Source organism: Crinia signifera, chromosome 2 (assembly GCF_055691185.1).
Source record: "Crinia signifera chromosome 2, ASM5569118v1, whole genome shotgun sequence".
Taxonomy (NCBI): domain Eukaryota; kingdom Metazoa; phylum Chordata; class Amphibia; order Anura; family Myobatrachidae; genus Crinia; species Crinia signifera.
In genome coordinates this window covers 138,003,873-138,031,672 of record NC_139218.1, presented here as the reverse complement: position 1 = coordinate 138,031,672, position 27,800 = coordinate 138,003,873, and the positions used below count along the sequence as shown (strand labels likewise).

General features: G+C 42.8%; 1 protein-coding gene across 2 annotated transcripts in view; it reads left to right on the top strand.

Moving 5' to 3' along the window:
• TFEB (transcription factor EB) overlaps nucleotides 1-27,800 on the top strand; it is a 65,392-nt gene that overhangs the window by 26,233 nt on the left and 11,359 nt on the right. For both annotated transcript variants that reach the window (XM_083172953.1, XM_083172952.1), the window contains exons 2-5: nucleotides 12,218-12,448; nucleotides 13,055-13,309; nucleotides 25,604-25,684; nucleotides 25,835-25,955. In XM_083172953.1, the coding sequence (XP_083029079.1) occupies nucleotides 12,251-12,448; nucleotides 13,055-13,309; nucleotides 25,604-25,684; nucleotides 25,835-25,955 (655 nt within the window). In that variant the 5' untranslated portion in view covers nucleotides 12,218-12,250. The remainder of the gene's footprint in view (nucleotides 1-12,217; nucleotides 12,449-13,054; nucleotides 13,310-25,603; nucleotides 25,685-25,834; nucleotides 25,956-27,800) is intronic.

Below are 27,800 nucleotides of genomic sequence, written 5' to 3'. Positions count from 1 at the left end.
AAAAGAGTACATTCATGCCCCAGGAGAACCTGAGTCCAGAGATCAAGATATTCCTGGACCTGGTATCCAGAGACATGAACAACCTAACAACACAAACTCGACCTAGTAACATCCCAAATCTGACCAGAGAGGAACAACAGACCCTCAAGGACATCTCATCATGGGATGATGTCATTATTAAGCCATCAGACAAGGGGGGCAACGTTGTACTATGGCCCAAAGACCTCTATGTCAAAGAGGCAAACCGCCAACTCCTGGACACTAAGTGTTACAAACAGATGATGTTTAATCCAACTGACAACTATAGGATTGTGTATAACCGCCTGATTGACGGAGCCTATAAAAAAGGTACCATCTTAAAAAGTGAACATGCCTTCCTCAAAACGGAACATCCCAGAACCCCGACCTTCTATATGCTCCCGAAGGTGCATAAAAACCTGCAGAAACCTCCAGGAAGACCCATAGTGTCGGGCATCAATGGCATATCAGAACAAGCCAGCATCTTCATAGACAAACATCTCCGACATCATGTACACACACTACCATCCTATGTACAGGATACTAGGGATGTCCTGGCCAGGATACATGATGTCATTTTGGAAGAGGATCAGCTGCTGGCCACGCTGGATGTAGAATCCCTGTATACCAGCATCGCCCACAATCTTGGTATCTCAGCAGTTAGATATTTTCTAACAATGGAAGGTATCAATGACTTTGGGGAATTCCTCTTAGAACTGCTGGAATTTGTCCTCAACCGTAACTGTTTCACCTTTAACGATCGATATTTCTTGCAGATCCGGGGAACAGCAATGGGCGCTGCATGTGCGCCCACATATGCTAACATGTTCCTCGGATGGTGGGAGAAGGAATATGTTTTCTCAGAGGCCAATGAAGTATATACCAGTAAAGTCATCACTTGGGTCAGGTATATAGATGACATTATGCTCATATGGCAAGGGGACCGGACAAGCCTGCTACAATTCATCAATAGACTTAATGAGAATGACCTGAATTTAAAACTGACACACTGTATTGATAAAAATGAAATCAACTTTCTGGACCTCAACATCTATCGCTCAGAGAACAATCAATTACTTACCAAGCTATACAGAAAGGAGACAGCTACAAACAGCCTCCTACTCCAAGGTAGCGCACATTTCCCTCCCACCATTAAAAACATCCCGAAAGGTGAATTCCTACGGTTGAGAAGGAACTGCTCAAATATCCAAACCTTCCTGGAACAGAGCTCCGAGCTGACCACCAGATTAATTGAACGAGGGTACAGCAAAAGGTCAGTCAAGTGGGCCAGATACCAAGCAACCAACAAGAGACGTGAAGACCTCATCTTTGTTAAAAATAAATCAGACCAAAAAGAACAAACCACTAGATTCATCACAAACTATTGTGATCAGTGGAAAGATTTGCAAGGTATCATCCAACGACACTGGCCAGTGCTCAAAATGGACCCAGACCTCGACCCTATAACCTCCAAAGGCCCACAGTTCAGTTGGAGGAGAGCAAAAAATCTAAGGGATAACTTGGTACAAAGTCATTTTCAGAGAAATCCCAAATTCAGACCAAAAGTGACAGGCACATTCCCATGTGGAAAATGCAAAGGATGTGGTTATATTGTCAAAAAAAGCCAGGTAACCAACAGATTTGGCAAAACACTCAAAATTCAGAGCTTCATAAGCTGTGAAACTTCAGGAGTAATATATTGTTTGGAGTGCCCCTGCAATATGAAGTATGTGGGCATGACCAGCCGCAAATTAAAACAAAGACTCCTGGAACATGTTGGCAATATCCGGAATGCCGAAACTGACATCCAGAAAATGAAAAAACTAACGTCAGTAGCAAGGCATTTCCGGACCAAGCATGGAGGGTCCCCACAGGGACTTAAAATCTATGGTTTGGAGAATATCAGAATGGGAATACGCGGTGGAGATCTAACAAAAGAGCTCCTACGGAAGGAATGCAAATGGATTTTCGAATTGAATACCGTAAATCCATACGGCTTAAATGAAAACAACACATTCGGATCCTTTTTGCAGTAAATTCCTTCTTTACATACTAGAACCATATAATATAATCCAATCATAATTCTGTTTCTACAATACATCTCTTTTAGGCATTAGCCTAACCTAATAACCATCTCTTATACTTTTATCCAAATATATCCCCCTGCTTACATTTTCCTCTTCTCCCGTTTTCTTCCCTTCTAAACCTCTTAGTCAGTTTTATGTAGGTTAGGTAGGTCCCCTCTTAGGGCCTTTTATGCCCACACCAGTTTTTCATCCACAGATCTCCATCCTATTAGGATAGGACTTTCACTCACCTTTTTGGATCACCTACTGAAGAATGGTGCATCTACACCATATAGATCACTTCCTAGGCAAAACACCTTCACAGTTCTTTTCACTACATATTAGAAGTGTTCACCATTCACCTGTTTCACTATATATCTTTTTTCTCCTAGTCACTATATCTACCAAAAAATAAAAAATAAAAAATTAAAAAATAAAAAATAAAAAACAAGAAATTAATATATCATTTTCTTCCCCTTTAAATAATTTATGAACAATCTTCACTCACGTAAGTACACATTCTTACCACCAAAGGATAATAATACTACCTCACCCCCCTTTTTTTTACACTCATTCAACTACTCACTATTATCACCTATATCTGATAACCTAATCAACCTTTCATACATATGCAAAATTTAAAAAATAGATATTACTAAGATAGCACCAAGTCATTACGATCTATGTTTAAATTCTATTTCTTTCTTTTCTTTTTCTTTTATAGAACAGTAGACGACATAGCCGACATATGTAATTTTCTCTATCATATAAATTTAAACTTTATTGACCAGCATCACCCTTCGTTTTGCCCCACTAGTAACAACACTATATTCAAAAATTATATGTGGTACTTATGTTTTATACTAACTTCCTTTGGACCGTTTTCAGATTATCCAATCAAGTCTGTAATGGCATATTTATTATTTATAGCCCTCAGAATTATAATTTATAGGTTGGTGTCATCTTTTTCTTCATGTCGACTTCTCCTATATATCGCGCAAAATACTAACTATGTAGTTTTATAATTAATACTGGTAATTTCTGTTCTTAACTTCACTTTTCCCCTTTCTCCATCTTATTATTATTATATTTATTTATTTATTTATTTATATTTCGACCTACTCAGAAAGAAACCGTATTCTCCATCCATTACCGGTTTTTCCTCCTAGCACGGCCAATTACAGAGCGTAGCATCCCCGTCATTCTGACATTTGACCTTTTCCCCTGTTCAGATTTCTTTACATTATTCCATAATCATGTTATACATTTCTTCTATTTTCATTCCATAGTATAAACCCATACATAGTAATCTGATAGATATGCATACCGCAATTACCATTACAAGCAAGGAGAATTTTTACTCCCTCTTAGGCTGCAGATCAATCAGCACTAATTACAGACCCAGACGCTACTTAAGGGCGTCACATTCATTCACTGTTACACATTGAGAAAGCCTCCAGTGGCGAAACGATCGTTTGTGTGGACAGAACAACGCTGATTTACAGCAGAGAGGGGACACCAGCGCATCTACCCAGTGCCCCCTGACATTGACACCCGTGCATCCCGCTCGTGACAGACTTGCAGACCGGCGGCACCCGTTGGACAGAAACGCTGTTTTACAGCATACAGGTGACTCCGGCGCACTTGCCCGCTTGCCTGCTGACACTCTTACTGAGATATCCGGCGTGTTATGAGAGACGCCGACTCACAGCACTACATCTATGCGGCGGATAGGAACGCTGACTTACAATACGGCCGGCATATCTGTTTGATGTCTTCCAATCCTGATACTTATGCGGCTGATCTATAACATCAAAGAGACCACGATCCTGAGACTCTGTAGCCGCTAATACAGTGACCTGACGGCAGCATTCCTGAGATCAGTAAATTCTGAGACAGCAGGGACTCACATACCTCCAGTCACAGCGGCAGACCCGGTGGAGATCTAGGACCAGATCCCCGGGGTGAAACTATAGGTATCCACTGTGCCTCTCCCCCAACTTATTTACCCCTTTTTTCTTTTATTACTTATTATTATATATTATTATTATTTTTTCTCATATTTTCTTTTCATATTGTGCTGTTTTGCCTCTTTCTGAAATATAGAAACAATACCGCCTGAGACACCTCTCTCAGCTAGGTAGCTGAGAAACACATCATTTAAAACCATATTAACCTTAACCGGGGGAATTTAAACCATCCCAATCCATTATTGTCTTGGGAGATTTTCTATATCTCTTTTTTCTTTTTGTTATCCTCTCTCCCTATAACTCCTAAATACCAGGACTCGCTCACCCGCAATACCTGTAAAGCCCTTCTTGCACCAGTTGCTGAAGGAAGCTGACCAGGGTGAAGTATAACTGAGTACAAGAAGGGGGAGACCCCACTAAGGAAACCGTTGTACTACTTCATGGTCATAGGTATATACAGCTGGGCAGCAGCAGTCCTTTGGAGTTAAGTCAGGGAGTATAGGTTTGACTGCCCACAATACCTATAAGGCCCATCGTCCTTAGATGGCAGCTGGTAGGCCAGGTGGTGACGAGTAACACTTGGGGGAGACCTCACTGTGATAACTCACCTTTCCTGGCCTTCTGTAGGTATATAAAGTTGGTGATTTGTCACCTTTGAGGTAACAATCGTTCTCAGGTACTTCCAGCTCTCCTGCTCTTCTCCCAATTCTTCTTTTCTTTTCCTTTCTTTTCTGTGCCATCCTCTCTCCCTGTAACCCCTATCAATAGGACTCGCTCACCCGCAATACCTCAAAAAGCCCTTTTTTGCATTACCTGCTAAAGGAAGCCGACCAATTTGAGGTACAACTGAGTACACAGTAGGGGGAGACCCCTCTAAAGAAATCGTTGTACCCCCTTTTGGTCATAGGTATATATAGCTGGGCAGCAGCAGCCCTGGGGGGCAAAATCAGGGAGCATAGGTCTGACTTCCCACAATACCTTCAAAGGCCCATCAATTACAGATGGCAGCTGGTGTATCAGGTGGTGACAAGTAACATTTGAGGGAGACCTCTTTGCGAGAACTCATCCTTCCTGACACACTATAGGTATACAAAGTTGGTGAACTGTCAACCTTTGAGGCAACACTCCTCTTTCTCATTCCTCCCCTTTCCTCTCTTTTTTCTTTCTTCTCTTTTTCTACTCCCACATAATCTCTTGCCCCCCATCATTGTGGTTTTCTCTCTCTTTTCTTCCATTTTTACTTTTCCTCTCTACTATCAGTATACTTACCCTCTAGGGGAGAGGTGACAGTGTTTCCATTGTATTTACTTAAAAATGTACACTATATTTTCGCTATCCTTTGATTGATGTGTGATTACTAATTTACTGTATAATTTGATACACATTTTACTGACTGTTTAATAGGGACGTATATCAGACAGTATGATACAGAAATAACAGTTTTGATGCAGACGTTCATTGTGGCACTATTTAAGAAGTGACAATCTATACCAGATAATAGCGTGTCACCATTGTGGACACCTGGGCCAGCACAGAAGCCCATCATTTGATTAAGATATACTTTCTATGTCACTTTAACTGCAATAAGCCGCACAATACAGCATTAATCCTTCTTTTCTTTTCTTACTGTTTCTGTGTGTTTGAAACTTATCCCTATTAAGAACGTCTATTTTTTGAGCTCATTTTTGGGAAGTAGTTCAAGATTGGGGACTATGACCTCAGTGTGATACTGATCTTGAGCCTTGAAGAGACTCTCTTTTCTAGAGATAACATATTTTGTCTTCGTAGGACCGATCAAATTAATTATTCTGATTACCACTACCTATCAAAGCCCAATTAAAGCTCCATCAGTGTTCTATGTTACATGTATTTTTGTCTGTCTGTGTTTAGTGCTTAGTTTTAATAAATATACTATTAAAGAGAATTTTAAAAATTTTCATATACATATGTAAAGCGATTGTCGCACTAATTATCCAAATTAATACTTACCGTTCTTCTTTTTGGGGGGGCCTTTGTGTGTGTCCCTTCCTTATACTTTAATACTACTTTGATCAATTGAAATCTAAAATTTCATTATAAGAGTGCCCCAACAAAGAGAGAGTCTTTCCCTTCTTTTCTTCTAAAATACTATTAATACTCTCCAGGGAGCACCTCCACTACCTATATTGTTCCGCAAGGACGCTAGTACACTAGCCCGAGTTATTCTTCCTAAACATTGTGGATTATATATACTTTTTTGCTGTTACAGATAATACACGCTAACCTGTGCCTTGGTCTACTCCCAATACCCTTTTCCCCTCAAAGTTGCTCTACAATTGTAGACAGTAATAAAACAAACTGAGTAACAACAGACAGACATGGGGCAGTATTCAATGTGAATAATCGCTAAACAGGATTCTCTGCACAGTTGCCGTGTTCCGGAGGGCTGGAGCATTTGCTGCCAGCCCTCCTGATTCAATGCAGCAGAGGCTCGGTATCCCTGACAGCGAATTTTTATTTTTAAAAATAAAATATTAAATATATTTATGTGCAGTAAGCACATGAAAAAAATACAGATTTTTTTTACACCAAATAATAAATAAAAAACTTTATTTTAAAAGATCACAGTTCAGTTCACCTTAAAAAGATGGCGATTGCTACACGGTGACACATGGTGAAAAACCACAGCGAATTACGGTGACTATCAGACGACGAATTGTCCATCATTCACTGTTCGCCTTCGGGGAATAGTGCATGTTGAATAGGGCGAATCAGTTTTTCAGTAAAAAAATTCACCTTAGAGCATGAAAATAGCACACATTTGCCACAGAACATGGCGAATCAGCCTCATTGAATACTGCCCATGGAGGTAAGAGGGCCCTGCTGCAAGCTTACAATTCATATCTGCAATGTGTATCTGAGTACAGTATTTGCTAGGTTTATATCCGGAACCTATGCTCCGTCCAGATAACAAGCTAAAAAATTATTAAATTATTGCTCAAATGATTAATACAATAAAACAGTTAATATATAGTTGTTTTTTCAAATGTAAACTGAATGCCCTTTTATTATTCATCATCCACAAAAGGCAGGAGGTCAAGGAATTTTAAAGTTTATTGAATGTAGAGCACATGAAAGTTTTTTTTTTTTTTTTAGTACAGTATGTAAATCACTTATGAAGCCTAAGAAGGGATTGGTGTAGTATGTACATTCATTATGATCCTGTGAGCAGGAAAAAATTACCTGTGCAGACCATGTTCCCCAGATAGAGGAGATTGGAAAACAGGTTTTGCATATTACTGTCTCCGAAAACAGAGGGGTATCCAAATAGCCACCTATTTTACCCATCAGTTTTTTTTCTGAAAAAATGTGTTCTCTCATGTAAAAGTAATATCTCTACTACTGTAGAGAGAAACTTCAGAAATGGAATTATGCCAGATATTTGTTTACTGGTTAGTTGCATTTGGGACTTATTGGAAGAAATTAGGGGCCAAATGTAATTCGGTGGGAGAATCAGAAAGTGAGAGATTTTGATCCAAAACCGCTTTTAATTACATTCATTTTATTACTTAAAAAAATTAGTTTAATATAATATCAACTTTCCTGTAAATGTTACACAGGGAAAATTTATTTACAGTTTTACATAGGTTAAAAGTTACAATTGTGGCACAGCCCTGATTACATTAACAAGCCAGTCAGTCATGGTCATTATATCACGATGCCAAAGGGAAAAGTATGGAAGCCTTCTGTTGTATGACAGGCATATCCATTTCTTGCCTTGCCACACGGCCAGAATAAGCCACGTGGTCAGTGTTACCATAGTAAGGGCAAACTCCCTGACATAAGTGGTTGGCAGCTAGTAGAATAAGAGATTTTTATTTGATGCAATGCCCTCCCCTTCCCATTTTTCCTCTCTTCTATCTTTTTATTTAACAAGTCATTCGAGACAGACGACAGCTGTTTACAAGTGATCAGACAAAGAGGTACTGATTGACCTTTTCATATTAAGGAGAGACTGATTCATGAGCTGGTACAATATGTTGCAGAGCATCATGATCGCGGAGGACTAGTCCAAGAACAGAGGTAGCAGGAGGTGTTTGTGATGGACATTTATTTTTTGTGGAAAACAATAGAGCAAACTTAGATTCTGATTAGGAACTCAGAACTCTGTAAAGGAGAAGCGATCCCTAACAGCAATGTGAACTCAGTTTCGTTTTTTATGAGTATTTCCCTTCTATGTCTGAGGATAACAACTTGGATATTTTCCTGCACGGATTTAAAATGACTTGATGGAAATTTCAGTTGCCCCCCAGCGGTAATGGGCCTGATATCTTCCCAGGGAAGTGATGGCAATTATGAGTCTGTAAAGCAGGCCTTAATTATGACATTTTATCTAAGTGCAAAGATTTATAGACAAAGGTTTAGGACTTCACACTTCTACCGACCTCTATTGTTATTTTGTGGATAATCTGAGGATCATACTGCATCAATGGGTGAAAGGACTTGCTGTAAATACCTTTTCAAGGTCTAAAGGACCTAATAATGAAAGATCTATCCCTGCATATTTGCCCTATTGAAGTAAGGCAGCTTGTTCTGGATTGAGTGACAGCAGTGGTGGCAGCACATATTGCAGTTATATACCATATGCCGCCCACTACGCACCAGTGACTAGGAAGGCTGGTGCTGCCAGGTGGAGAGGAGATATGCCCGCACAAAAAGATTTTACCCTTACCTGGAACCTCCACCTGGTTCATTTGGAAGACATGGAAAGTGTTTTATATGCCACAAGCAATACTAATAATGAAATAATTGATGATGCATTTGAAAATGGCAATAATGAATACGACAGGGCTGAACTGTTTTCTATTTCTGAGCAATGCTTTGAGGTGTATGTATATAGGAATAAAGTGGGCATCTTTTGTGACTTGCAATGCTTAATCATCTCACTCTGTACTTGCTACTGATGTGGAAAGAGGTCTAATTAAACATACAGTGAAGATTCCACAGCATAACAAACCCAACGTAAGATGCTACAGTATGTCTGCATCTGTTGAGCTAGATATAGATACAGTAAATGTGTGATTAAGTCTGTGGAGTGCAATTTTGACAGTATGTTGGCCCAATAAAGAAATCTTCTATTGCAATTACTATGTGCCTTACAGAAGGAATAGCTGATGAACTGTGTGTCCCTCTGTGCTAGAACTAGTGGTGCCCAAAATAGTTGAAAGGGGGACCACCCAGCATAGGTTGAAGAGGAAGAACATCTCTTGTCAGAAAGTCCTCATAAGCACCCTAAGGTAGTGGTACTTGTGAAATGTTCACAGGGGTGCCGGACGGGGTCCCGGCAGTCGAGATCCCGACAGGCATTTACATCGGGTTCCCAACGGCCACCTGCTATTTTCCCTCATAGAGGGAGAATAAAATAGGTGGTTTGCTGCGCTCGCCACTGTGCCCGCAAGGGGCTTTGTTACGCTCACCATGCTGTCTGAGTCCGGCTATTCGGGATCCCGACGTCGGGCTAATGACTGTCTGGATCCTGACTGTCGGATCTCTATACCACATCCGTTCACAGAATTGTGACCTGAGGCTTATTCCTGGACATCCAGTGGAATGCATGGTAGGGTTAGTGTGTCACACTATCCAGAGATCAAGCAAATGGGAAGTAGTGCATCAGCAAGGGCATACACATTTGCCGGTGCCTACAGCAATGGAGCGGAGTATGGGGGACAATGCTGCATTCCGAAGGCCAATGTCCTCCATCACCTTACATGTACAGATGACTGAGAATGTAGTTGACAACACACTGGAGAACGCATCATCAGTGCGTAAACACTAGATGATATGAAGATTTTGTTGTTTCTACCCGTCAGAATATTCAAAATCATTTCCATTATCATTTAGTGTGTACCCAGCTGTACTGTAATGATAAATTTGGAACATTTCAAGTAAAGTGATGAAGAGTGAGAGGGTTACTACTACAATTACTACTCTGGATGAAACTAATAATTCACTGTTGATTAGATTAGCGACACTAAAGAACTTGCAGGGGGAAGCTCAGAGACTGGTACTGCTACATAGTGAACAAGAGGGAGTTCTAGGTCCAACTTGTGCTGGAGATATCACTCCAGCACGTGGGGTCCGATATCAGACATGTTTGCTGTGCTGCAAATTAACAGCACAAGCGGTTATTGTATGACCGTGCATGCGCACGGTACGCTGTGCATAAGGTGAGTGACACCCTGCTGGCATTTGGGGGGTGGTAAGCCACCATTTTTTCTTTGAGTGCCCCAGGAAACACAGGCATTCCTTGGCCGTAGGGAGGGAGGCCCACTCACTTCATCCTCCCTATGGCCTTAGCAACACTGAGTCAATTATGTATTTGAGCAGAAAGCTTTCGCTAAAAAGATACAGGAAATAGGCTTAGAGTATTGACCCCCTCCAAGAGAACACTGCAGCCACGTAGAACTGCACCAGTCCCCGAATGCCCAGTTCATACTGCAGCACTTAGCAGCACCGATGATTCTGATTTAAATGCAGCTTAATGTGGGTAATGAGGGACGAGAGGACATTAACACTCGCTGTGCCATAATGGAAATCATGTCTAATTAAATTAGGAGTGTTAGAAAAGGAAGAGAAAAGACTCTCTCTTTGTTGGGGCACTCTTGGATTATTAAGATTTAAACAGTAATAATAGTCTCACATATATAGGTATTGAGTGAACCACACAGACCACTTGCCAATATGTGGCCCAAAAATAGAAAGAGTGGCCGGCTGAAAATGCTAGATAACAAAGTATTTAGGAGAACAGAGCTGCGGTACCCATGAACGGGGCTGTCTCCGAGTCCTATTTGTGAGAATGTTGCTAATATTAAAATATAGCTTTTAATGAAAAACTCTTAAAATATACTAGACAAACATGTAGACAAGACAAGGACATATATACGTGTAAGCAAACATTTGTGCAGCAGGGTATTACAGTGCAGCACAGTCTGATACCGCTATTGGTAACAGTACACAATTTAGCTCCTGTGTTGTGACCGGTGTTTAGAATTGTGTATCAGCGGCAGTGAAGTCTGAATGTTAATAGTCTGTACTGCATGCACGTATTGCTACATATTTTGACTGCTCTGCTGGATTGAGGTTTTTTAAAAATTCTTTAGCGAATTCTCATGCCCGCCGTGGCAGCAATAGGACCACAACGTGTAAAGAAGTTCTGATTGGCCCTTTGTGGCAGTTATGTGTTGTATGTTCTAAATATTGATACCTGAATTTTGCAGCGTGTGAGAATTGGCCATTTGTGGCAGTAACCGATCACTGAGGTAAAGGAACATTTCCTGTGTGTAAATGTGACGGGTGTATTTCCACCCATCCAGACCTTACTGCATACAGTAATTTTGTTGCAATAACTTAACTACGCATGTAGAAAGTCACAACACAGGAGCTAAATTGTGTACTGTTACCAATAGCGGTATCAGACTGTGCTGCACTGTAATACCCTGCTGCACAAATGTTTGCTTACACGTATATATGTCCTTGTCTTGTCTACATGTTTGTCTAGTATATTTTAAGAGTTTTTCATTAAAAGCTATATTTTAATATTAGCAACATTCTCACAAATAGGACTCGGAGACAGCCCCGTTCATGGGTACCGCAGCTCTGTTCTCCTAAATACTTTGTTATCTAGCATTTTCAGCCGGCCACTCTTTCTATTTTTGGGCCACATATTGGCAAGTGGTCTGTGTGGTTCACTCAATACCTATATATGTGAGACTATTATTACTGTTTAAATCTTAATAATCCAAGAGTGCCCCAACAAAGAGAGAGTCTTTTCTCTTCCTTTTCTAGTAACCCATTTACTCTCCAGGGCGCACCTCCACCCGAAAAATTGTGAAGAATAGGGAGACTAACTATCCCCTCTAATTATTCTCGATTGTGGATCTTTTCTATTTCTCTTCATAAAAATTTAAACAAATTGTTATCTCTTGTGCACCGGTCACCACCCCCTCCCCTTTTCCCTTCAAGTACATAAATTAGGAGTGTATCAGGGTGGACAAATAATTTTGTCATTATTAAGCCATTTTTTAAAAAGGGGTTATTTCTACAATTGGTTTATTCATGTATGTACAGTAAGTTGAAACATTTTAATTTACAAAAAGGTATTTTAAGATATCATTTTTATTGTAGGGTTTTAGAACGAGGTGTCGTCTTTCTGCAATCATGGCATCCCGCATTGGACTACGTATGCAGCTGATGAGGGAGCAGGCTCAGCAAGAAGAGCAACGTGAACGAATGCAGATGCAACATCAGCAACATTTCCTGCAACAGCAGCACATCATGCCTTCCAATGCATCACCTGCAATCAGCACCCCTGCTTCCTATCAAGCACCACCACCAGTCCCCATGGAGGTCCTGAAGGTAACCATTATCTCTATGCGACTCTAGAAGGCTTCACATTACAGGAGAACACTGTAATTAATCTAGTATGCCTTATTGTAAATTGTAAGGATATTATAAGTAACCAAAAGCTCAAAGAGGGGTAAATACAATTCTACAAGTAGAACAGCAACTTTGTAATTAGGGATGGCCATTGTTGCCATTGCCATGGATAGCAATACTGCAACTGGCCATCGATAGTGCTTAACTATGCAATGGATGACCATCAATATTTTTACATATCGATGGTCATCCATTGTGTTTGATTGATTGGCCTTTGGGCCAATCAAAACATGGGGGGGGGGGGGGGGGGGCGCTATGCTCCATGTCCCGGCACTTTGAAGAAAAAAAAGCAAAACATCGTTGCTGTTCCATCGATGGAGGGAAACCATCTGGTTCTCCCCCAATCGATAGCAAAAGTATTCGACATCGGCCATTTCACTAGTTGGGAACATAAAGCAAATCTATAATACTACATGACTTCTAAAATGTACAGTATATACTTCTTTACAGTTCTTACTGTACTTTACGGTTATTGTACACATCCTGAGCTTTGTTTAAGATTCTAAATCTGATTTTTTTTTCCAGGTTCAGACGCACCTTGAGAATCCAACAACTTACCACATACAGCAGTCCCGAGACAAGAAAGTTCGAGATTACCTGTCTGACACTTTCGGGAACAAATTTGCTTCTCACATTAGTCCTCTCAGGCTGTCGCCAAAGCCTCCACCTGCTCCTACATCTCCTGCACACCGGGCAGCGCGCCTTTCATCTTCGACAGGAAACAGTGCTCCTAACAGCCCCATGGCCAGAATGAACTTGTGCACCAACACGGAAAGAGAAGTGAGTGTACTCCGACACCTTGCATTCTTACACAATGCACTGCTACCAAACTTAATTTACTCTTGCAATTACCTTTAAATTAATTCATGAAAATGATGCAGGTGCCTCGTTTAACGAAAGAATATAGCTCAACACAGTAGGAAACTATTTATTTTTCTTCTTTGTCATGTTTCTATTATATGCTAGCTGGATTTGATCCTCTCTAAATTACTTTTTGGTGTGCGTGCAGGGTGAGGTTTTAAACTTGGGTGATGATTCAGACCTGATCGCTCAAGTCCAAATTCGCCCCGATGGTGGGAGTTTGCAGTTGCATGAATATGAAAGGAGTTTCACACTCGCCGGGGTGCTCGCTCAATGGTGGGCAGAAAAGGGGTGGGCAGGAGGCGGATGCAGGGGACCACCCACAAAAATAGTGGGCGCACCCATGGAAATGCTGGGCATACCCCTGCGAATGCAAGCATGCTCATGCATGGGTGGGCGGCTGATGTCACATGACGCCAGCACCCGCCCCAATTCGGCGGATAGCGAGCATCTAAAAAGTAAGTATAAACTTACTTTTCAGAGCGAAGGCTGAAGAAATTTGTTGATGGTGAGTGACCATCGAATGATTTCTCCTCTGTGCGTCCGCATGCGAGCAGATGAGTAAGCGTACACATCCGCTCGCATGCTAGTGCAGGGATTTGCTCTGTTCGGCGGAGTGGCAGCGTTCGCCTGCCTGCTAGGCAGTGACTATATGCTTCCTGGTACTGACGGAGGTAGACATTAGAAGCAGTGTGTAAAATAATCAACTCAGGGAAAGGGTTTAGTCAAGGGTTATTGGAGAAAAGTTGTTTGAGGGCCTAGACAGTGATGGCTAACCTTGACACTCCAGCTGTTGTTGAACTACACATCCCAGCATGCCCTGCATCAGTTTAAGCATGGCCAAATAGTAAAACTGATGCAGGGCATGCTGGGATGTGTAGTTCAACAACAGCTGGAGTGTCAAGGCTAGCCATCACTAGAATAAGTAATCGGGAGTTGTGTTAGAAAACGTATTATAACAAATAAGTGAAATAAAATGAATGTTGTTGGAAGATAATTATAAAATAGGGGGTATAACAAATGAACACAGAATTTTGTATGATCTTTGCACATGTGTAAAAAAATCCTAAAACCCCTTAGGCTCATATGTTTCCATGACTATGCAGAGACTGAGTCGCTGCCATAAGCACTATCAATGCAAAACCATTGACGTTTCTGAACAGTGACTGATCGCTGGCATGAAGGTAACAAAACAAGCCATCTCATGGGCACGTTATGGAGTGTCATAGCTGTGTAAGTGGGTTTAAAAACTTGTATGGACAGATGTGTGCTTCAAACAGATTTGTTATCAATGATGAGATTTATTTGCTTCAATGGATTGATGGGTCAGTTGTTGTGACTAGCAAAAGCTGAACCACAAAAGCATAACCGCTACACCGCTAGTTTTTATTTTATTGCAATAAAAAGAGCTGAGGAGACTGCAAACAGAGCAGCAGCAGCATGTGAACATAAACATTTTCACTGATGAGCTAGATGCTGGAAACAAGAAAAGGATGAGACCTAAATATGATGGATGATACGGAGAAGTAGCCTGGCTGCAATTAGGAGACGATATTGAAGTGGGCAATGGACCAAAAGGAGTGCGGGATATCTCTTACCACAGTGAACCCACCTATACAAGCTAAATGTATAGCTCAACATATTGTATGCCAATTTCAAAGGTGGTTTGAAAGGTTACCAACTATGAGGAGTAATATGCTCATATGGGAACAGCTGCAGTGCAACAACTTCCCTCAGACTGGAAGAACAAAAAAAAAAGGAAAACCTTCTACGGTGGATATCCTATTAGCAGCGGTGATCCACCACTGCTAATAGGTTTGGCCTGGGCTATCCTATAAGCCCCAATACCGGTGTCCCTTCTCCCGATACCTGCTGTTATCAGGTATTCTACTACACATGCCTGAGGCACGCAAATCATTATCCCTTATAAGCATCTGCTGGGACCTGTGATAACACATTGGGATCGGGGATAAGTCCACGATCCCATGTGTTTTTGGGAAGGCCACTAATTAGATACCGCGTTAATGACCATTAGTCATTCTGCAGCCTTTTCTTTGGAGAGGGAAACAGTGAAAAAAGTCTAAATAACTACCGTAGGAAATGAGAAAACACTTCTGTTTGGTTGGCGTATCTTGTGTGAATTCAAACAAGCACAGTTCATGGGCCAGGCAGAGTTATTTATTTGATGGGTGGTTCCATCAAAGCTATAACCGAAGCCATAAGATTACCAGGAAGCATATGTGGTAAGGACTTTTTAAAAGGGAACCAAGTTGGAACTAGGATTTTGTGCACCTGTAATCCTGATTTATTTCTGGATAAATTGCTTGAAAGGAACATGTTAGCAGGCTTAATGAAGGCCAAAAAAAGAGCAATGCGATCTACACAGCATACTATAGATAAAAGAAGAGACTCCTCGTGGGTGGTGCCTTGTTGATAATTATAATATAAAATATAATCTTTTATTTCTACAACTTAAAACATGGTGGTTTGTCACTACAATAGATTCCAGCAAAATATTCAACATGATTTGTAATAGAATTGTGATAGAATGAAAATATGATTATGTGTATCATTTACGGTATATTGTTCTTTTGTTCGCTTTGTGAGTGGGTATAGCTTACAGTATTTATAAGGCGATTACTGTGGTGCCTGCATCTATTTCGGAAGCGCTCACTTAGTGATGCAGGGTTAATCCCATATATAATGGTCTGTCCTGAAGAAGCTTCAATGAGAAAGCATGACAAGACTAAATAAATTACATTACAAGACTAAATAAAAATAAGATGATCCATTCCATTTGCTTTTATTCTTCATATTTCAAGTATCTTTAGTATGGCATATAGTAACTACACACCTGCAGTTTATTACAGGAAACAAAACTAATAGTTTTGACGGTACTTGTTTCCTAGCACGGCGCCCGTCGCGGGTCATCGCATACCTTAAGTTAAGGTATGCGATGGATGCGACCGACGCGATTTCAGGGCTATTTTTAGCCTTTTCCCCGACAATTAAAAAATCGCGTCCAGGCACAATTTACTTTATTATACATTTTTCAAAAAAATATTAAATTAAGAATTATTATCATAGGGGTGCCATAAACAAAATGCTGATTTTCTAGGGTGCCCTAGTTCAAGAAAGTTTGGGAATCGCTGCACCAGTACAAGGAAGATATAGCTGACCTGATCATCATTGTGTACAGCATTGATAATTATTGGTTCCAGTTGACAGTGACTAGGTCGACCACTATTAGTCAACATGCAGTAGATACACATGAAAAAGTCGACATGCAATAAGTTGACATTGACAAAAGTCTGACATGCTAATGGTTGACACATGAAAAGGTCAACATGAGTTTTCTGGATTTTTTTTTTAAACTGACCGTCATAATCAAAGTGTAAAAACTCAGCCGACCATTTTCATGTCGACCTTTTGCGATAGTCGAAATTACACCATGTCCACTGTTTTCATGTGTCGACCTATTGCCTGACGACCAATAGTGGTCAAACTATTGACCGTTGACCTAGAATCCTTTGACCTAATAATCCGCACCTGATAATTATATGCCCAAATAGTTGGGTAGAGAGACCTGTCCCCCTATCAGGGTAATGGGAGTAAAGAAGTCCACACTCATCAGGTCCTATTATCACAAAAGCTATAGAGGCATATTCAATGCCGTCCGCGAGCCCCTGACGGGCAGTGCCCGACGAAGCAGTGCCGATAGCTCACCGTACGATTATTCAATGCCTTCCCCTTTACTTGCCTTTTCCACCTCGCTGGTTCCTTTCAGCGAGATGGAAACGGCAAGTGTGGCCATCAAAATGGCGGGGCTCTCCACAAATCACAGAGGGCTCGCTGCATTTGCAGTGAACCTCGCCGTTTAAGGAGAATTCTCCCAAACATCCTATACGGCAAAGGGGGTTGGACGTTGAGGATGGCTTTTCCTTGCCAAAAGAAGCCATCCTCGCCGTACAAACCCCGCTCGCCTCCGTATTGAATACACCCCATAGTCTGTATATGAAGACTGACTGTAGTGCATTCTGTACTTTTATCCTGGGATAAATCCTTGATATTTGTTGGTTATCTGGTCATTGTAAATCCTTAGCCTATTGAGTCACATCTTGTATTCACATCCCATGGCACTTAGGGGGTGATTCATTACCGCTCATTAAGCAACAGTTGCTCACTGCTTACCAAGCAGCTTAATACCGCACAGCTGAATGCCTGTCCCCCTCCCTGCCACCAACTCCCTTCGGAATGATGCGAGGAGATGTGTAAGATAACACATCCCCTCTAACTGAAGAAAAACATTCGATAGTCGCTCACCATCAAATGATTTTTCTTCCCCTTCATAGATAAAAGTAAGATTTTACTTCCTTTTATCCTCCCCGCATTGAAGCCGTTCGTTACCTGGGTCAGCACATGTGCAAATACGCGGTTGCGCATACACAGATTCCCAAACATTGTAACTGGGCCGAATTCGCCCCATTCTAAGTGTTGTTGACCTTAGTGTGGGAGTGTATAAGCCTAGATAAAGCAAGATGGCAAAATGAAGCAAGGTTGAAATGTATTCCATGCTTACCACAAGAAATATACAAACATACCTGTTTGGAGGCACATGACTCGCAGGTACTCGATCCCTGGTACAAAATGCAAACTGGTAATGATGATTTTATTGGCTAAATGCATCTGCATACTCCAATTGATATGAATACCATTATGTGGCTGTTGCAATTTATGTACAATATATCGTTACATTATTATTTGCATTCTACCTGCGGCATTAAAGCATATTTCTGTTTAGTTTTGAAAGGGTAGTGACTATGTGATTTTTTTTAAACTTAATTAATACTTCTATGTTTTCATTTCCTTTCACCTGACAATGGTTTATTTATTATTAACCCTGTCCAGTCTTAAACACGTAGCGATGCTGAAGCGTTCTGAGTGATGCTAGATCGCTCAGAATGCTTTAGCATGATCGCTCAGCACACAGCTGTGTGCTGAGCGATCTGTCAGGGCCAGGGCCCTCACCGATTAATATCCAGCATAGTGGATATTAATCACCAGGTAATAGCAACACCCGGGGCCGTGCTCCGCTATCGCCCCCCCTACACATGGAGTGATGTTGGGGCATTTTGTAAGCGATCTAGTGAGATTGCTTACAAAATGAATATATATCGCTATGTTTGTAGGCCCCATTACATCAATCCGTAAATGTAACACACACTCTCACCTTTATTTATGCAGGCACAACACACACTGTCCTCCCACAGAACAGACACCAAAGCAATTTACTGAAAGGACAATCACAGACAAATCCCGCATTATTCAGCACAGTAACAACCCACACTCCGTCGCCTCAGCTATGTACTGATGTGACATACATTTATCCCCCTCCGTCTAGTCACAAACAAACAATCATCAACACAGTACACACATCCATCTCTTCATTTCAAGCGCAGACAGACACAATCGTCTCCTTCACTTATGGTACAGCCACAACCATCTCCCTCAGTCATGCACACATAGAGCCAATATTGACGTGCAATTATAGGGAATAGACAATGGGGCTTCACTGGATGTAATCAGCACTACCTCACACCTGGGTTTACCCCCGAAACCAATATGAAATATAATAAGAGAAGGTGGTGCAATATATCGCTACCGTAAATGGTCTATTTAATAGGTAGCAAATCAAAAGATAAAATTATATTAAAGAAAAGTTGTGGCAATATGTTACTCAAAGATCTAATGCTGATACCAAAGCATCACTTCCTCCAAATTTAATAGATTAAAACATATATTTTAGAAAAAAATGTGTACATATATGTACTGTGAGCATTTCGTTACCATGCAGATGAAGGAAAGAATATAGCGGCTGCACTAGAGATGCAGCCACTCACAGTTGGGCAAACATCTGACTGCTCTTTTTGCTGTGTGTGGCTTTGTGTGGACAGATGCAAGAGAGTGCATGCTCCACACCTACAGTGATTGGCTGGGGATATACTGCACAGTGACTGAGCGGTGATTGGCTGGGGAGATACTGCAGAATTACTTATAACTATATACTTGTGCTTGGTCCCATTGATTAAAGCTGTTTTGGCACAATTTTAAACCCTCTCGAAGCAGAACGCTATGTAACATTTTCAGTACTGTACTGCAGGCTTACTATTGTAGCTATACTATTGACAGCATGTCGTATGGAGCATATTTGCGATCACTTTAGCATATTATAATTTTTCTGAGCTGGATGCATCTTGCATGTACAGGCAACCCTGCAAGTGAAAAACGGTATTCCTTTTTTCAGGGTGCATGTCGGCCCTTATTCTGGTTCACTCGCAAAGGCAAATTCCTTCTCAAATGGACCATGTGTACTGCAGGTGGGGCAGATGTAACATGAACACGCATCAACCCTGAAATTTGGTATGTCTGAAAGGGTCAACCAGGTTGTTAAAACCCGGGTCTCCGACCCTTCTTTTTACCTGGGTTGAGGACCTGGGATTTGCAACCCAGGTTGACCCTTTAAGACATAAGAAAAACCTGTTGTTGTTTTTTTCCGTTTTTTTAGCAAATTACCAGGTAGAACTGCTTCACCCGGTAATTTGCTGCTGTAAGTGTGAAAGGGTGCAGGCTGCACCCGGGAAAATGACCTGGCAGTCAAAATTCCAGGTAATTCCTGGGTAAAATGTCTAAAAGGGGTATTATTTTGTTTCTGTGCAGGGAAAATACTGACTGCTATTATTTTTACACTGCAATATAGATATCACTTTGAAGTAAACCCCCACCCAAATGGAATTCTCTCTGCACAAGTTACATCTGCCCCCCCCCCCCCCATGCATTGCACATGGTTTTGTCCATTTGAGAAGGAATTTGCCTTTGTGAGCGAACCAGAATAAGGGCCTTTATGCTTGAAATTTGAAGGTTAATTTTGTCAGAATGAGCTCCTGCATATTTATTTTGTGATATTCAGATGCAATGTCAAGACTCAACCCCACTATCCTGTCCTCCTCACTGGATATTCTACTCCAGGGGTGGCCGGACTTTTGAGACCTGGGATCTACTTTTTCTTTACTTGCTTACTGACGATCTACAAGCATCGGGATACGGTCATTAGGTCTATAACAACTAGGTCGACATGGGTCTTGGTCGACGTGACATTAGGTCTTCACAAGCATTAGGTCGACATGGGCTAGGTCGATAGTCAAAAGGTCGACCTGTGGTTTTTTATCACTGTTTTTTGAGCAGACATGTGCCGACCGGTGGTATTTCATGCCCTCCCATCCACTAGGGCGTGGTGGGAGAATAAAATAGTGTGCCGAGTGTAGCGAGGCACCGTGCCCAGAGCGATGCGAGGGGATGCGGTGCACTTCAAACTCTGTCCATGTCGAAATTCGGGTAAAAAAACTGCGAAAAACCCCATGTCGTTTGACTGTCGACCTAGCCCACATCGACCTAATGATTGTGTCGACCTAATGTCACCTCGAGCTAGATCCAGGTCGACCTTGATCCATGTTGACATTAACCCATATCGACCTAGTGGTGTCGACCCAATGCTTGTAGACCTAGTTGTTGTAGACCAAACAATCCCAACCCCAAGCATCTATATGCCGAAACTTTATGAATATTGTATTGATGATATCATTTGCATGGTGTCATTTTGCGCACTTTGTCCCCTTCAGCGACCTGGCAATATTGCCGGTTCGCTGACACCATGCGGGGTTGGAGCAACGTCATCAGGGGCAGGGTAGGGGGCAGCGCTTGGAGCTGGCACTGCTTAAAACACTGCCTCCTCCATCAGTGTGAACGGGAACCGGGTCGTTAATGACTGGATGCTGGACCTGGTAAGCCTTTTCAGATAACACCTATTATCGGGTCGAATCAGCAACAAACAGTCATGAACCCAGTAATTAGGGCCAATCTGCCATGGGTATAATGTTTGTTCTATGAATAAAACTGCTGCACACATCGGGGAGATCCATGCAGCTATGAATATGGTCACAGGTATCAACTAATTGCAAACACAAAAAGCTCACTGGATTACCGGGAGCTGGGCTTCTGAGTCCTTAGAAGTTCACACAGGTTTGTATTTGTTATGTTTGTTGTGATCTACTGGTTAACCCCCTTGAGTGGTGGGTTTTGCTGGGGCAAGACAAACCTACCAGGTCAGGTTTGTCCTGCCCCAGCAAAACCCACCACAGATCATTAGGAGCCCCCTCACCCTCACCTTCGCTCCGGCATTAGTACGCTGGAGCTCCCCAGCCGCCTGTCAATCATCACACAGGCGGCAGGCTCAAGGATGTTTCGCGATGGCTCGGGAGGACTCCTGAGTGCTCCCGAGCCGCCCCAAACATCCCCGAGCCTGCCGCCTACGTCACTGCTGCAAAATGACAGGCGGCTGGCAGCTAGAGGCTGCAGGAGCGGCAGGGGTTAGAAGAGCTCCAGCGTATGATTGCCGGAGCACAGGTGATTGGGGGAGCTCGGGGATGTGACGGGGGGCTCAAGAGGTGCTGTGCCAGTGGTGCACACCTATTTCATATTTGTGGTATGCCTGGAAATTTCCGGGCATACCACCCAAGGGGTTAATGCCCCCTTTAGGCCAGGTCTGCTCTACGCTCTCCTAGGGATGGCCATCGACCATCGATGATTCGAAATCATCGATTGTTCTTGGCCGCTGTCAAATACTTTTCCCATCTATGGGGGAGAACCAGATGGTTTCCCTCCATCGATGGAACAGCAAAACGATGTTCTTTTTTTTCCCCAAGTGCCGGGACACGGAGCATAGCCCCGCCCCCTGACACCCGCCAAGCCCCGCCCCCGTGTTTTGATTGGCCCACAGACCAATCATTCAAACACATTGGATGACCATCGATATGTAAAAATATCGATGGTCATCCATTGCATAGTTTAGCACTATCGATGGCCTGTTGCAGAATTGCCATCGATGGCAATGGCAACGATGGCCATCCCTACTCTCTCCCCTATCCACCTTGGCCTGCAACAACCAGATGGCCCCCTTCTACAGCATCACTCTCAAATTATTTTGCCAACATCTCCTCTGTGTCAAGAAATAATGGATGCAAATGAATGCACACAAACAACTGCTTTTTGACTTTTATAGAAAATTTAACTAGTGCAGTGAAGTTTGCCTTTTTTTCATTCCTGTAAGGGTATTGCACACCCTATTTTCACTTGCTCATAGTTTACTGCCGTCTTTGCCTCCTATCCATGGTTCTCCCAAAGTCACTAGGCCTTCACCAATAGGCTGTAATTTGCAGGTCTGCGAAGAGAGAGCAGGGCTAGATGACACAAAATGACACCTTAAACCCCACCACCTCCTTGCCAACCCAAAATTCTCTGTGAAATCTCATCTTGCATGTTTCACTAGGAAGCAGACAGTCTGCGGGAGGTCTGCCCACTCTTCTGTGGGTGCAGGGGACTGCCAAAGAAACTAAAGTCTTTGAGCACATCAATTAATGAATTAGAAGAGAAATATTTGTGAATTCCCACATTCTGTCAGCAAAGCAGAAATATTAACAGTTACTACTTCAATGAAATGGTGTGACATGGGGGGGGGGGGGGTGCTCTAAGGCAAAAATGCATGCGCACAGCGTCTATTCCCGCAGCCAGGGGGCTGGGGGCATGGCTAGAGGCTCACCGAGCCTCTGGGTCATGCCCCCATAGCGGCAAAATAGGGGCGTGGCCTCATGGGAGAGCTGCACGTATAGGCCACACCCCCGAAATTAGGGCATGCCCCCCGGAAATTTTGGCACGCCTTCGGCACGCATCAGCAGTGTCCCGGGTGCAGCGACCACAAAGTTGGGAGGTATGGAGTTGGCATCTTTTGCAGCAGATCCCTCCCAGTGTACCTTGAGACTGGTGCCGTCACTCCGCACCACAAAGGACAGCTCTTATCATCCTTTGCATTTACTAATTGCATATGTTAGTGCATGTGATTATTAGAATTCATGCGGTAGCTGGCGATGTGTGGCAGAGAGGGGCAGCGGATGTTAGAACATCCTACCCAGAGTGAGAAAACACACTGGGGTGGGGGGTGAAAGTGACAGAACACAGAGGGGTGGGGGTTCACTGACAGAATACAGAAGGGGGGAGAAGGATAGAGTGACAAGGGGGGGGGGGGATGTAACAGAACACAGAGTTTGACTGACAGAAGGTTGGTGACAGAACACATAGAGCATTTAATAGAGTTACAGAACACGGTGGTGTGTGTGACAGGACACTAGGGTACAGGTAGGGACAGAACACAGGGGGTGTGATAGAGTGACAGAACACAGAGAGGACAGTGACAGAACATGGGGGGCGAGGATAGAACAAATGGGGGTGAGCCAGAGTGGAAGTGACCTGAACTACGGCACTTGGAGGAGTCGCCTGCATGGGATGCAGGCTCCGGGTCTGTCTGTCTGTCTCTGTCCCCGGTAGACGCGATGCCGCCTTGTAGCGTGCGCCGATCACTCTGCGCGGAATCTCTGAGCTTTACGCTAGCCAGCCGCGGAGGGACACAGCGTGGCCCGCCGCGGCAGCAATTTGAACTTCTGCGGTGTGTAATAGGGGCGGAGCTGTAATCTTGCGCGGGTCTAAGGGGAGGGGGCAATGTTCCCTCTAATTTTACGAGGGCTGTGTGCGGCCAAAGATTTGGGCTGTGCAACTTTGGAAGGAAATTTAATATTTTGTGCGTCATTTATATATAACTGGAAAATGATGTTCAGCATTTGTGTTAACTTTACTTCAAAATGATATTAAACATTTAAACATTAAAAACACAGCACACAATGTAGTTAATAGGTGAAACACACAATAATTGAGTCCACAACAGCAAAAAGGGACCACTGCTGCCTTGTGCGCTCTGTTGTAATGTCTGTGCGCACGCTCGTCAAGTTGTGTGCGCGCGCACGTGCGCACAGCTTAGAGGGAACACTGGGAGGGGGGATATGTTCTTTCGCTGAAGCCTGGCCGATTCCTGCGGGAGAGAGGACAGACACGCTACCTTGGCCCTTATTCTGATCGGTGCGGATATTCCCGAATTCTTACGGTGCGGTCCGCACGCCACGCTGTGCTGCCGCGTGCGGCCATCGTCCGTAGAAACGCCCACGTGTCCTCCGCATTCGGACGGACTCACTCTTTAAGAACAGGGCGTGTTTACGGACGACATACAAACCATGCGTGTGCGGGGGAAACACTCAGATTCTGCACGGTATTACAGAGTATGCACGGGAATACCGCATCCGAACGGATGGCAAGCGGTCCGTCCGCACGGAAGCGGTGTATTTACGCAAAACTACCCACTATTATGTCTATTCTGCAATACATCACATGACCCACTTATTCAATTACCTATCCTCATAAAAAAATGTTTATTTGGAATTGGAATCAATTATATGCCAATATATCCTTACAACCATGCCTAACACATGCATTGCACACATTAACCCTTACAGCAATTGAAGTGCAATGGTTTCAATTAAAGCACTGACAAGCGTCCTATTAGTGAGTAATGAGTAAAGGAGTCGATTGTATTGGGTTCAGGTGTTAATGCTTGTAGTCATTAGGCGGTCCGTTCGCCTACCGCAAGACCGAGTGGTTTCCGCAAAGCAATACTTGACTTATGGACACCGCACATTTCTATCGGTTTTGTTCGCGTGCATTCGGAGTGCTATCCGAATGCACGCCCCCCAACATAAGTGTACTCCCCCGTGTCCGCCCATGTTTCCTCCCAGTTTTGACCACTTTTAAACTACGCCCATGTGTCATTCCGCATGACGCCCATAATACGCCCATATTTCCAGACTGATTGCGGTGCACAGTTTTGTACGGGATTTGGCCGAACAGGTACGGAGTCAATGCGTGGCACATGCGCGTTGCGTTCTCCACGCATGCGCAGACGCCGTAAAGACGCTATCCGAAAGTATGCGGAAAAGTACGCATCAATCAGAATAAGGGCCCTTGTCTTGTTTTATGCCCGTCATATTCCATACAGCGGCATATTCCTGCTTTGCAGGCTCTTTTGAGCCCGTACACACTAAAAGAGTTTAACAATTTGTTGTTCCGATCCGTTAGTACCGGGCAAATCATTCAAACTATCATCTAGTGTGAACCCAGCTTCTTGATAGTATGTATAGTACATACATTTACTAACATCTGAGCAATAAAACCATTTGGCGATTTATATGGCATAACTCATTTACTGCTGTTACTTTGCAGATGGATGATGTGATTGATAGCATCATGGGTCTAGATGACATGTTTGGGTACACAGAACCTGCTCTGTCCATGCCAAATACGGTATGTATGTTTGTGTAAATCACTTGCTAGTACTTTACATGTGTCTGTAGTGACTGTTGCTATTCTGTTTATTATGTAAATATTTGCCAGTGTTTCCTTTTTCTCTCTTTGTTATTACACCTCCTGTACTTATTCTCTTGTTTTCTTTAGCTGCCTTTTTCCAGTAGTCACTTGGGACTGTACAGTGAGGATTCACATCTAAGTGATACTGTTGTAGGTGTTACCAGCAATTCATGCCCTGCAGATCTACCAGTAAAAAGGGAATTATCAGGTAAAACACCAACAATTGTTTTTGCTGCATTTTATGTTATCTGCCCTTTTCCCTTTATTGGGGGGTTTAGTCTGTGGAACACAACATTGTAAGCAAAACGCCATATAATGCGCTTACTGGAAGAGGGCTTCCTGGATCCAATATGTATTCTAGTGCATCCATGTTCTGTGTGGCACTGTGTCGCTGAATGTTGTCTCACACAGTGCTGAGCCTATATTTTCCTCCTAAACCCTGCAAAGAAATGTTGTTGCTCTTGCTTTACCATTAATCCACTTTTTCCAAAATGTCAAAACAGAGATCACATCCTTTAATGCAATATGCTTTCAAAATAATATGCCTTGTTAGGCTACCATATTATGCCTAAACATTGTATGTGTTTATTAGTATAAGATAGCTAAAACAAATTAAAATAGAAATTATATAAAGGTGCCCATACATGGTACAATTGCCGGGTGCGATAAGATGCGCACACATCCAATCGCACAGCTCAAAAAGTATGTACAGATGTAGCAGGTCTCATCTTTGCAGCCTATAAGTACATACTTATTACATACTTACATTATAAGTACATACTTATTGTATTAGACCTCATCTCATTGCATTGCAAAAGGTATGCAATCTAATCCAAATTGCATACAATAATTGTACAGTGTATGGGCACCTTAAGAATGCATTCTACTTTTTAAGGCAAGAGTCTGTTTTGAAAATAGTGGAGAATGTGGCTTTTTTTTTACCCAGGATAGGGGAGATCTAGGCATTAGATTCCCCCAACTCTAGAAAAAATAGCATTTACTCAGATAGGAGTTCTACTGATGATAGGATGTTGCCCATAGCAACCAATCAGATTTCTCTCTTCTCTCCTAGAAGGAAATCTGATTAGTTGCTATGGGCAGAATCCCATCTTCAATAGAACTCATATCTTGGTCAATTTAACCCATAATGTGCAGATGTCAGCATGGGGACGTTAGGTGACATTTAGGGGTATGGGTCCTTGGGTTGACACATGACATAGGTCAGCATTGCTAAGGGCAACAGTGTTGGAAGGTTGACACAAGCATTAGGCCAACAATGAAAATGTCGAAAGTCAAAAGGTCGACATGATTTGTTCATGGGTTTTTGTTCCGAATGTCGACATGGACACGTCCAAGTGTGTCGCAGCCCCTCGCATGGCTCGCTCGCCGTGCTTTGGGCACGGTGACTTGCTACGCCCAGCACGCCATTTTATTCTCCCACCATGCATTAGTGGATGGTAGGGCATGAAATACCGCCTGTCGGCTGGACAAAAACATGAAAAACTCATATCGACCTTTTGACTGTCGAGCTTTCCAATGTCGATCTAATGCTTGTGTTGACCTTACAACCTCTTCAAACAGCCACGTTGACCTATTTCATGTGTTGACCTAAGCCACGTCGACCTTCATTTAGTGCTCTCCCATATCTATTGAAAACAATGTACAGCTGTGTCCTCACACTTACTCCGCAACATGGCATGCATGGTACAGCTGGAGCGTGCATAGGCATGCACCCACTATCCATTGGCTTACATAGGGGAAGTGGCAGGTGCGACTTAGTGCAGCTTTCCCTGATGAGTATGCATAGAAACAAGATAGAGGACACATCTGTATTCCATAGTTCAAGGTACTATTATCTGGTGACTGCTCAATGTGATTACCCGAAGTTAATGGATTCCAGGATGGTGGAGATCTTCCCATATCCCTTCACTTATTTACTTGTCTGCAGCTGAAGGAGGTTAGGGGCCCATTTATCATTGATCGCATTTACAATGCGATCTGGGCAGAATATTACCTCCCAGGATCGCATTGTAAAATCCCCCGCTTGCAGGGA